At 37.4% G+C, this 13,106-nt stretch overlaps 1 protein-coding gene across 17 annotated transcripts in view; it reads right to left on the reverse strand.

The window, feature by feature from the left end:
• Nucleotides 1-13,106, reverse strand: part of SYNE1 (spectrin repeat containing nuclear envelope protein 1) — a 322,087-nt gene that overhangs the window by 28,508 nt on the left and 280,473 nt on the right. For 16 of the 17 annotated variants that reach the window (XM_074818773.1, XM_074818787.1, XM_074818786.1 and 13 more), the window contains 4 exons: nt 11,973-12,131; nt 11,295-11,461; nt 4,185-4,347; nt 343-530 (listed from right to left, as the gene is read on the reverse strand). In XM_074818773.1, coding sequence (XP_074674874.1) covers nt 343-530; nt 4,185-4,347; nt 11,295-11,461; nt 11,973-12,131 — 677 coding nt within the window. Of the gene's footprint in view, nt 1-342; nt 531-4,184; nt 4,350-8,588; nt 8,747-11,294; nt 11,462-11,972; nt 12,132-13,106 lie in introns of those variants that run through there. The other variant, XM_074818788.1, reaches the window with a different exon arrangement.

Genomic DNA, 13,106 nt, shown 5'->3' on the forward strand with positions numbered 1-13,106 from the left:
CTTTTAGGTCATGTTTTCTAAATCTCTTGGAGTCACAACTGCCATCTAAGCTTTCTCTAGTTTCTCTCTCATCATTTCTATGAAGCATGGGAAATACAACATCATTCCATCACATCCTTGTGAGCAAAATCTGATAACTGATATCTGTACCTTGTATAAAGGCACATACAAATGCAATCCAAAATGCCTTTTTTTCCCCACAGCATGACAGCTATTGGATTTTATTCAGTGTATCTGACCCCTTACACCCTTTTCTTCAGTACTGTAACCCTATAACATACATCCTACCCTGTATTTGTACCTATAGAAGGAAATACTACTTTGTAGGCATTTTAGACTTACTTAAGTCGCCTTTCCATTGACATTGCACAAATGTTCCTCCACCTTCTGTCCAGATTGCGTGTAGCCTGCTGGATAGAGTCACACTCTGCTTCTGTGGCACAAGCATCACAGTCATGAAGAAGTACTTCACACAGATTGAGAACAGATGCCACTCCAGTGCTGTGTTTCTCTATGTCCCTCTGTAGTTCCTGCAGGTGAAGAAATGAATTCTTCAGAGAAATTGCAAAACATGCATAAATACAAATGCATTTCTCTTCTACTTATAAAAAAAAAAAAAAAAAAAAAAAAGCTTGCAAACAGGAGAAAAACATCCAGTGAATACCTATTAAGAGACTGCATCTGCGCAAGTAGTGTTGTAATGTTATCAATGAGGCCAGGAGAACCTGGCAGCATGCACAGCTGTCCCAGGGACTATGAACACCAAATCATCACCTGGGACAAACTGCCAGAGCTCTGCATGCTCAGCTGAGCATCTATCACATATATTTAACCAACATCACTGCTAAATGGTGAAATTATTACCAGACCTTTCCCATTATCACAGAGAATGTAAAGCAGAAGTTAGTAAAAGTGTGACAAGAAAATACGTTCTTATTTACTGCAAGGGTTTTATGGAGGTACCCTTTGTGAACCTACTCTTCCCCAGGTAAGCTAGCAGCGAAGTGGCATATTTGACATCGATATGAGCAGCAGCACATGTTGAACACTGCATCTTAGTAGAAGATTTTTCTTATTTCAAATTTCCAAATCTATAGCATTTTCACTGGATATGGAAAATTCAGGACAGCTAAAGAAAATGCACTTACACTGTCTTAGCACTTATTATATGTGATCAGTATTATTTTTCCTGTCGGTGTCTTGGTTACAATGGCTTGTTCTACACTGATGATAATATTTCATCTTGAAGCAATGTTTCAACTTCAGTTTTGAACTACAGGTTCAAGTTAAGACAAGCCACAAAAGTAATTGATTATTGCTGATGGATCAGTGCAAAGAAAATAAACCCTGCTTGACTTCTGCCTACATTTGTAATGAATCATCAGAATATTAGATGGAAAAATCAGGATAGACAGTAATAAAGCCAATGCAACATAACTCCAATAGCGACAAAGAAGTTCTAATGTGACTACACTGAGAAGTGATATATCACATTGAGAATACTACACCAAAAAGTGATATATTGCATCTAGAATACTATGTTCACTTCTGATTCAGATGAAGAAAAGAACAATCAGGACAATTAGAGATGTGGAATTTTATTTAGGATAACAAGAATTTGGGAGCTTGAGGAAGAGTAGAGATAAACTGCTCTATAATTTTGCTAGTGAAGTAAACTATAACTTGCAAAGAGAAATATAGTGTCAACATATTGTGTCTACATCATTTAAGGTCTAACTAGAGGACCTTTCTTATAACTAGCTATATGATGTTCTGAAAATGCATTCCAGCAGGAAATGAGATCTAAATGTAGAATCTGAAAACCTCAGCAAACTTGAAACGAAGCATGGTCAACTTGTATCTCCCATCTGATTTGGTTGTTTGTAGTAATTGGGGTTGGACTCAATTAGGCAATTCCTCTTCTCATTTATGAAACAGAAGGCTATTTTGTGAACATCTACATGAGACCATCAAGTGGAAAATCACAATGTTTTCTTCCTCAGTGCTGGCCCTTTCACTTTTACTTGCCCGGAAAATACTCTTTCATCATGATGTCCAAGTGCTTATTCTTCTTTCTACCCATCCTGAAATGTTATATAAGTGTGGAGTAAACAGATGCAATGTTTTATGTAACACATACTCCAGACAGTTATGAGACTTGACGTTAAGGAAGTTCAGGTAACACAACCTCCTCCCTGCTGTTTTGGAGTAGAGCAGTAGTAAGAACTGACAGTTGGTGGTCCTGAGGATTCCTAAGAATTAAACTTTATTATTCACCTACAGAACCTTTCTACAAGCAATGTATACACTGTTTGCTCTCCATAGCCTTATATTTCTTTCCCAGATTTTAAAATTTTCTGTTTATCAGAGAACATTTAGCCTTTGGGTTAGTTCACAAAGGAGCATCATTATGCACTGCTGTCACCCACATAGAGCCTTTTTTTCCTTTACCAACACAGGAGCAAGCATTATTTTTTCCACATTTCAAGTGGTAGCAGATTGAGAAAGTAAACAAGTAATCCTTGAAATGCAGGTTGCAACCCTAGGAAAATACTGCAGTGAAGTTACCCTACCTTCCCCAGGATATCCAGCTTGAATGGTATCATTAATTTCACTACAGAGACAAGAAATCTGCAAAGCTGGCTGAATTCTTGGCTGAAGTAGATGCTGAGAAGCAGATAACGGAGTTACAGAAATGAAATTTACACCTTCTCTTTCACAGTGCAATATTTTTAACCTAACTGTATATGAACAACTGTTAGCGGTATGAGCAGGGAAGATAACATGACCTCAGTGGAACATCAAACGTGGAAAATAACATAAGATCACTAACAGAAGAAAAAAGAGGGATGAAATACTTGAGATGTTCAACGTACTGGCCTTCTGAGATGCAGTGGGTAGTGATATAGGCTCTGACTAATAAAAATACTGGTTACCATACATTGAAGGTGGGTGAGGTTTTTTTAATTGTTATTATAACCATGGATTGCAGTGTCATCAGATCAAATCATCATCAAGGCAGAGATACACGGGTCTCTGTGCCCAGAATAAGTTTCCTAAGAAGTGGTTGTAACAAACTGTGGAATGCCTGCACAGGGATGTTAGTAAAAAATCTCAAGTATCCACTTTGTTGATAGCAATGTTCAGCCCTGCCCAGCACTTTAGTGTCTCAGAAACACCACTCATTAGTGACACTTGTGTGTTATAAATTATTATCCCTATGTAAATTACATATAGAATATTAATAAGCAGTTCTGCACAGCCATGTAACAAATCAGCTGGGAAGCCAGCAAAAGCTCTGAGGGGTTTCTTGGGTCTCAGTCCCACACTCAGCTCTAAAGAGCAAAATGCCAGTTTGTATAGTTCATAAATTAATTATCCCCCGAACATTCTGGCACTCCTCTTCCCATGCATTTCTCCTCTGGAGAAAGAAATCAGGAGAGCATCTAACTCATCTCCAGTGAGACACCAGAAAGGTATTTTTGCCAATAAATAACCAACAGGAACACAACAGAACAACAGTCCTCCCCAGCAATGTGCTTCTAAGTAAAACGGCACTGGGCAGTGAAGTAGAACAGGAAAGAGAAAGTATAGTAAATCTTCTTAGGAGTAACATTAGTTTTAATACCCAAACCTGGTTGACTTAACATTTTTCTGCCCGTTTCAGTGTTGACTATTTTGTTCTAGAGCTGCATAAAGGCTTTGTGTGCTATAAACCAATCAATTTTAACTTCACATGTATAGCTCATGCATCGTTGCATGCAAAGTGACTCTCAAACAGGCTGCAAAATAAAACTGAGTTAGAAAGGTTGCTAAAAATAGTAATTTTCAAGCATGTGCAAAATTTGCAAGGTCTAATAGGTGCCAGTTTTGCTTCTGGGAACAGACAATTCAAACAAACAAAAACCACAAATCCCAAAGGAAAAACAATTGCAATAACTTGTTCAGGTTACATCTCTTGGTGCCTTACCTTTCTCAGAAAGGTCAATCAGCTCCTGGTGGATTCGATGTCAAAGCCAGCAGAAGGCTCTACAGGTGACACAGTAAGTACCATTTGCCTTGATATTTAAACAGTTCTTTGCCTCATGCCCTCTCAGCATTGAACTGGGTATGGGCAGCTCAAGGACACTCTACTTTGGTTCTCCCCATGTCATCATGCACCTGATAAATGTGTTGTATTTTACCTGCTGCTCATTTAGCTTCCTTTGTATCTCCTCAGAGTCACAAGTTTCATAGACGATAGGTTTGGACAGCTCTGACTCAATGTGGGCAAGCCAAGATCTCAGGCTACTCATGTTTTTATCCAGCTGCTGCACTGCAACGAGGGTCTCCTTCAACTTCTTTACCCTGTAAAGAGAGAGAAAGAGCAGCATAAGTACACCCTGAAGGAGAATTTCCACAGCATCTGTTTCAGGAAGTTTTCAGAGAAATTTAACTTAGATAGCAAGTTCTGTTCTGAAGTCTTCCTTTATTATGTAACAGAAGTATACTATATGTGCAAATACAGTATACTGCATTATAGTATACTGCATTCATAGGTTCCGGTTAAGAAAAATTAAAGGCTTACTAATGCTAGACAACATTTTCAAGGCTTCTGTACCTTTATCACTTGAGTCACATATTTGTTAAGAAAGGAAAGCTTTTTTTTTAAAATGAAGTTGCACACATCAAAACTCCAAAACAATTTAAGTAATTTAGCTGTGCATTTGACCAATAGATGACAAAAGTTCTTATTAGACTACAAATAACTTATCCATTTAACCAGTAGTGGTGGTGGAGTGCATTGAGTGAATAGGTCTTTTTCATCCCAGTGATTTCTAAACATTGAACTAAATATCATAGAATGGTTTGGATTTGAAGGGACCTTTAAAGGTCATCTAGTGCAACCCCCCTGCAATGAGCAGGGACATCTTCAACTAGATCAGGTTACTCAGAGCCCCATCCAACCTGGCCTTGAATGTTTTCAGGGGTAGGGAAACATTCCTCTCTGTGCAACCTGTTCCAGTGTGAAGACCTGTCCTCAAATAAATAAGTTTTAGAGAGAGAAATCCAGCTGAAAACTTAGTGAAAATTCCTGCATGGTTACATGGTAGTATTTTTCTTGAGACCCTGACCCAGCAACAGCAATGGCCAGGAAAAATTAAATAGTGGTTTTTTTTTTTTTTTTTATTCAAGGGAACATTAAGCTTAGAGAGTGAGGAAAATTTGACTAAACCTTCATCCTCTCTCAAATTTTTTTCCTTCAGCCTGTTTCAACTGCAAAAATGTCTGTCAGTAATACCGTCCTTATTCCTTCCTTCCTATCCCCATGTTACATAACATACATTAGTGGATTCTGAAATTGTTTCTAAGCTTTTTTTTTTTTCCATTTATGTAGTACCACAAACAATTTTGAGTAACATTCTCTTTTACGCTTCTATTGTTCTTCCACCTAAGTGTTCAGTATCAGAAAGCTTTAAGACATGAGGGCAGCTGGGAATAGACTGACTAAATCAGGTTGAAATATAGAAGATTGCCAGATTCATCGAACAAACAAAACACTACCTGACAATCCTGTAATTCGAACATAGCAATTCTCAGTTTTTCCATAACACTAACCATCAAATTTATCAGTTGTTTCCATATTTAAAACAGTAGGTGCAGCTGACCATTAAGAGTCTAATATGGGTGTCCTTTTCTTACCAAAAAGAAATACAGAGATCTTAATGTCAACTTAAAAAACTTAAATAGTTCAAATTTTTGTCTCTGTCTAGCCCTCTCTTTAGATCACACTGTGGCTCTTTAGCACCAAACACGCTTAAGAACAGTTTGAATGCATCTCTTTTGGCAGAGTCTCGTGACCAACAGCTGCAGGGTTGCGAGCTGAAAAAAAATCTTGGTAACTTAAAAAAATCTGTGTAATTGAAAATCTGGCTATGAAGGGACTGAAGTCAACACAATCCTACTGAAAGACTGCCCTAGTGCCTATGATCAGGTTATCCCAAAACATGGCTATATGTTTAGCCTTGGAGAGATACTATGAGAACAACCAATGTCTGGGGGCACCATCTCCTCGTCACCTATGGTTGTACATAGAGTGCTTTGTGGGTTTGGACCAATCAAAATTTGCTCATAGGGTGAGCAAGAAGGTTGGTTATCACTCTTCTGGAACTCACATACAGCTTTTCAGTCTCTGACATTAATTAAGAGGAGTGAAAGAAATCCTGCCCATTTTCTGCTTAGATTTTCAAGACTGGATGCTGCTGATCCTTTTCAGGAATGCTGGAATGGGAAAGGGAACAATGAGTCATGTCAGCCCTATGTAGCAGCAATGTCACTCTATCATTTGCAAGCCCAAGCTGTGGACCAGGCTTTTCTTGTTTGCAATTGTATAGTACCCTAACTTCTGTGCTGGATTTTATTTACTTTTTGCCTGCAACACTTGATAAAGGGCCTGTTAGTTAGAAGGTGCCCTCTTTGCCTCAGGCAGACTTCATGGAAATATATCCCTGTGAAAGCGAAAAACAACTCCAGCCCAAATAGAGCTATTTTCAGCCACATGACCTAAGTTACCCAAGAGAGAAAAAGATAAAAAGCACAACATACTAAAAAGAACACTCCAACCAAAACCAAAACCTACTGCTAAACTTGCCTTCCCGCCAAACTGTTGCAATTCCCTGCACCTGAACTCCAGAAGCTAAAAAAAAAAAAAAAAAAAAAAGAAAAAAAAAGGGACAACTACCTTCCTGCCCCCTGCTACATTTACTGTTAACACTGTTCTTTTTTTATACTGAGTCTAACATAACAGGTTCCTTGCCCACCGTACAAATAGAAGCAAATAAAGAAGTGTTTCTGGGAGTATGTTGTGCTTACTTCTTTTTACTGAACTGCAATACAGTGTTGTGTCTCTAGCTACTCTGAAAACATATCTGTGAACAAATAATAGATGTTATCCATCATGTCTAAGAGTTTTCCTTCTAAATTTTAGAAGGCAAGATGCCTATGGACTTCACCTCACTTAATATTGTGCCTGTGTACAAATAATGTCTGCTTAGAGACAAAGGTCGAATTATAAACCATATGAGTATGTGGAATCCCTAGCCAACTGTAATTTTGACCTTTTGAGATTTCATTTACAAGATTATGTTTAAATAGTTAATTATTCCAATAATCAACTCGTGTCTTTGTTGCAGCACTATGGCTGTTACTGCAAGAGACTTGAAATAACTGCTCTCCTTGATAATGAAAATTCCACACTGAAATCAAAGGGTTGGACCCATGACATGTTTTTTTTAAAGGCTGTTTTTTATATAACACACACACACGCACACATATCAGTCTTGCTGCACTTTACAAATACTTAAGACTCTCAGAAAGGAAAATACTGCAGAATTCAATTGTTTGTTTTTATGGTTTACTGATGAAAACTCATCTGAAAATTTGAATGGGCTTATGATGCTTCTGTTTTAGTGTTTCAATTACTGCATCTTGGTTTCCCCAAGCAAGTAATAACTTTAAAATGTCTATTTTATATTAAGAAAAGGCAGTGGGAGAACAACTGGGAGCTGAAATTAAGCACAAGTACCTTTAATTCAACTAGTCCTAAATTAGACAGCCTTAGATTCCGCTTAAACCTAAACAGGAACACAAAACAATGCATCATATAGAACTCATAGCTACTGCATTAGTCATTTAGACAGCTGGTTACTAATATTAAACTTTAAAAGCAACACAAAAGAAGTCAGTAAGAGCATGTTAGCTAAGTCTGTACAAAGCCAGTAGAAAGCAGAAAAGTTTTTTTTTTTTTTTAAATCTACTTGGAACTGGAGACGAAGTTTCAAGAAACACTGTATGAAATAGTGAAACACACGCATTATAGTATTAAAATCGGTTTTTAAAAAAATCAGGTTTAAAATAACCTTTTTATGATTAAAAAAGATTTCTTGTCCAAAGCACAGTACTACTGCGTACCAGGACACTAGTACTGCCAGTTATATTTGCTCTTCAGATCACAGTTTCCCCTTTCAAAGAGTAAATTTCTAGAACACTGAACAACCCCAAAACTTCTAGAAAAGATAATGTAAAGAGGGAAAAAGAGCAGCTGAATCAAAAATCCAAGATGATGTAGGCTGAGTTCAAGTATTATATGCAGTTACAAAACAGTCATTAATATGTACAGGACAGACCAGCTTCAGTAAGTTAAGTCTGAAATACTTTCTTTACAGCCTCTCTCCTTCTCTGCCTTTCACTTGTAGCCATGCCCCTTTGATGACACTAACAGTGAGCAGACAAATACAAAGTCTTCTTTCTCTCATGTGTGTACATGCTCTTGTATTTAAAAACAGCAGTAAAAACAGTCTACAGTTTCTTTCAGACAGCTAAGAGCTTTTACTAGTTCTAAGTCTGCATCAGTAACAAAAAATTATTCTGGGATCCAAAAGTACTAGCTGTAAAGCAAAGTGTGCTGTTATCACTGTCAACTATTTTTACACTGAGCAGCAAACTGTAATTTCTAGTTAAGATAGTGATTTCTACATATCAATATTTCAATTAGATATAGCAAGCCAAGACTTCAGAAAGAACCGTATCAATCAAAAGCAAACAAAAATAGCTTCCTGCCTTGTGATATCACAATTACAGTCTGGGAGATCTGAATCCACACTGCCGTCCTCCGCCATCCTCACAGCATGCAAGTCCTCTGCCACCACCATGAAATTTTCCAGCATTAAAACAGAAGAACTTCCACTCCAAAAGTCTGCAAACACCGTGCTTTGGGCGGGGGGAGGAAAGGGGACACACTTCTCTTTGCTGGTGAGTACTGTACAGAAAATGTTGCATGCCAAACAACTGTTAGCAGCCCTTGCTTGATAACATGAGACTGAATGGTGACAAGTGGTCATGTTTCTAAATAAAACTTGCATTCATCAACATGTGCCAGACTTATCTCCAGGAATGTGGACTGTGAGTGCTAGGGGAAGGGATGAAAACACATACAACAAAGCCTTTGCAAAGCCTGAGCAGTTGCAGCAATAGCACTGCTTCCTGGCTGTAAACATCTGTAACGTTTTTTGCACTGGGCTGACATATCAGAAAAATTAATCTGAAAGTATGAAAATGTTCTAGAAGGACAGAAACCGAAGCCTCTGATGCAGAGACACTGCTACCTTTCTGTAGCTGTCTCTTCTGCAGTTGCAGACCTCTTCATAATGGAAAGGCAATTAAAAAAAGTGGATAAGGAAATAGAATGTGAGAAAGAATGAAAGAGTATTTACAGGTGAATGGAGAAGTTCCGCTGCACAAATAAAATCAACAGGTAAAGATTCAGACTGGATGCATATTGCCATACTATATTACTAAAGCATTTTAGTAGAGCACTTTTTATTCATTCACAGCTGTAGGAAACAAACCACTAAGAAAAATGCTCCAGGCAAGGGATGACTGTAGCTTTGCAGAAAAGCATGCAGGCTCTAATAATTTATTAATGCTGTCAGGGATCCAGAATATGAAGAGATGTATTTTATTCTCAACACCAGAACAATTAATTTGCATTTACAAGCTGAGTGCAATGAAAATCATGGTATATGATACATTCCAAACTCCAAAATATCATAACAGGAACACACCCCAATATATAACAACATATTCTAGAGAGCCTCTGGAGCCTGCTAAAAATTATCTTGGGGGATGCAAAACCTTTTGTCCAGTGGGAATTCAACACCAATACAAGTACTTTGTACATACGTTAATCAATTGGGCTTGAACTGCTCTCAGCCTAAGCTACAGCTGACCTAGCAAAAGTTCCACAATCTAGCATCAAACCTCTCCACTATTTATTTCTCAACTTCATCAATGCAATGTTCAAATTTGCTGAGTTTTTTTCCTTTCAGTAAGCACTGGAATGGAAAGGGTTATACATTTAATTGCATACAATAGTGCTGAATATGTTAGTTGAGAAGGCTAAGTTGAAATGATCTGGAAATAAAAGTAAATAAATATTTTACATAAATTAGTTTAGAACTAGGACTTGACATCCTGCTTCATGATAACAGAATGAGAAAGTTTAAATTTGTAATATTGCAGTTTATATCTCCCCACCCCAAGAATGATACAGAATTCTTGAACCCTTACCCGTCCCTATAGAGGACACTAACCTCCAATACTGAATAGACAATACAGATCTTTTAAGGATGTGTTTTACAGTTTCTGAATGCAACTGTTTTTCACTAGAAACTTCCTGAACGTAGTATTTGAATATTTGTCTGAGTAGGTGTTTTAAAAGACAAACACAAAAACACGGCAATTGTACATTATATTCAACAACTGCTGATGTATCACATCCTCTGAAATCAGCAGGCTCCTCGACCGTAATGCACCACTTCCTGACTTAATTGTTCTGTGAGAAATATAGTGCTCGTTACTTTAAAATGAACCACTATAAAAGGAGATGGAGCCACCAGAATGCTTCTGCTTACATAAAATTTACTGCTCCCATGCTTACAGATTTCAGAGCAGGAATGCAGTAAAACCATATGAAAAAAGAATGGATGAAAAGAGATGATGAAACTAAACAAACCCTTTTGTTGGTAACAGGACCAAAGTATTCTAATTCATATGTCCTTATATCACAGAAGTGTAAAATATAAAATACGTACACATTTTGTGCAAAATTGTAACAAAATCACTGCCGGTAATGGGAGGAAGGCTGTAGCATGACTCAACAGAAAGTATTGAAACAAATAAACCAGTTTCTCCACATATCAAACAACCATCCTGTGCTTCTTTAAGTTATGAAAATTACTGTTATATTTTTGACCTTGAGTAAAAACAATCTTTCGGCCCAATATTTGTACATCTACCTGCAGTTACTTTTCTCTATCATTGAAAAAATAAGCAGGCAGAAAAACTAAGACTTAGTTTTGGAATGGCTCTTCTCAAAATCCAAAACTACAAATCTACAAATGCACTGTTTTGATTCCTCTGCCAAGAATTTTTTAGAAAAACTACATTTGCACCCAGTTTTAAGCACTCATCTGGAGTAAGATGGTACTGGAGCAAGGCTCACTAAAATCTGACTGCTACCAATCCTATGTCATTCTAGCAGGTAATGTTTTGAATTGACTCTTCCTGAAGAAATTACGTCAGGTACTGTAAAGTAAAACAGGAAGGTGAATTTCACAGAAATGTGTTGGTGGTTAAGAATAAACTCATTTCACATTTAATGATGAAAAGGCAGACAGGAAAAAGATATTAAATTCATGATATGCAGCATATTAATTTGTCTCACGTAGCATTTAGAAACAAAACAATTGTTTTACCTGGCTGCAATAAGATCTAGAAGATGTTGCCACCTGTCATTGATCTTGCCAAGTTTGTACTCTATCTCTGATGCCTTACTCTCATGGCTGGCTTTAGCAAGTCGCTCTCCCATTTGCTGGAGTTGGATTTTGTTCTTCTGGGCTACAGCAATTTCCTCTTGATAATCCTGGACAGTAAAGAGTAATCCAGAAGTCAGGGTTATTCTGAATACTCTCTGCTCTACACTACTAAAGGAACCATACAAAAATATGAGTGAAATTTGTTGTTTTGGTGATTGGTACAGTGGGGAGACAATCTCTTAAATATTAGATGTACAACCACAAAAAACTTTAGTAGAAGAATGAAAAAATAAAAACAAAACACAAGGCCTTCTATAAATATATCTGCTATAGCTAAACTCATTACAGGCAATTCTGATTGGACATTTACTAAACCATTCAGATGCCTTTGACTTTGCATTCACTTAATTTTCTGGTATCCTGGGAGGTCATACCTCAAGAAAGACAGGAAAACGCTGCATAGCAAGAGAAAAACACAAACACAGAGTCTTACCAAAACTTATAAACATCAGTGTAAGGTAAAAACCTCAATTTCAGCTAATTCAGTATCCTCTTTGCAACACAAAACAAATAAGCAGTTAAAGAACAGTATGTAAGCGTACACACACTGCACTATACCTTTTTAAGTTTCTCAATCATTTCTTCTATGAGGATGTCGCCATTTTGAGAAACCTTACTTTCCATTTGTGTCAACCACTCACAGAGCTCCTTGTTCTTCTCACTGAAGACAGCCCACTCATTCAGTCTTTCACTAACTTGTTGTCGACGTAAGGAGACCTTAAAACATTTGCGGAGAGTAAATAACAACAAAATAGTGAATGTATTTAAGAAATGCTTGAAACACTTTGTGCCTCAATGTGAACACCTCTGGCTCTGCAAAAGTGTTCCAGCCACTTATTTGCCAGTAAAACAAACTGGAGTTGTACTGCAAAAACTTTGTGTGACTCTCTGTGAGTTTAGAGGTAAGCGTTAATCTCAGGTTTCCGGGTAGCTACATCCTATGCATTGAGAGAGGCATTCAAGCGTTATGCCCAGTAGCCTGTCAATATCCTGTTTTATGTCTCTAACCCAAAGTTTTCATTAGAAGATAAAAAATAAATTTTCTTACAATTTTGGTCACTTATAAAATGTTATAAAGTACATTAATGGTTTCTTTTTCCTCTAAGATATTAAACCAAGAGGAAGACACAAATGCTTGACCAAAGGAAAAAAATAGATATATACATAGCATAGGCCAAACTCCAAAAGACTGTGTGATTCGTGCATGAGCATGATTTGTAAGTACAATCACAAAATCAAAGACACACTATATTTTGCTAAGCAATTTTCTACTTGAGTTCCAATACTCTCATTTAATTTCTCCTGAATGGGCATGACACCTTGAGAGGCTCCAAAGGACTGAGGTGTGCCCTGACAGGAGAGAATAGGCATAAAATATCTAACAGGCAAATGCTGCAGTTAATAGAGGAGGAAGGAAAACATTTCTATGTTTAAGAAATTGCTATAGCAGTGGTACCATCTCAGTCTATGAATAGTAATAGACAAAGACGGGCATTGAAATCAAAATAGCAGCAAAGGGTGAGCAGCAAAGTCATCTCTCCAGTTTCAGACATTTGTACAACTACTTACTTCTTCCCCATTGTAATCTGCGTTGTTTCTGACTTTGTATCAGCCTTTCAGCTGAGAAGACGAAGCCTGCATCTGCTCTTTCATAAACAAAAGTGATGTATTCTTTAACTACCGTGTTAGGTT

The sequence above is a fragment of the Strix aluco genome, chromosome 3 (genome assembly GCF_031877795.1).
Source record: "Strix aluco isolate bStrAlu1 chromosome 3, bStrAlu1.hap1, whole genome shotgun sequence".
Lineage (NCBI taxonomy): Eukaryota > Metazoa > Chordata > Aves > Strigiformes > Strigidae > Strix > Strix aluco.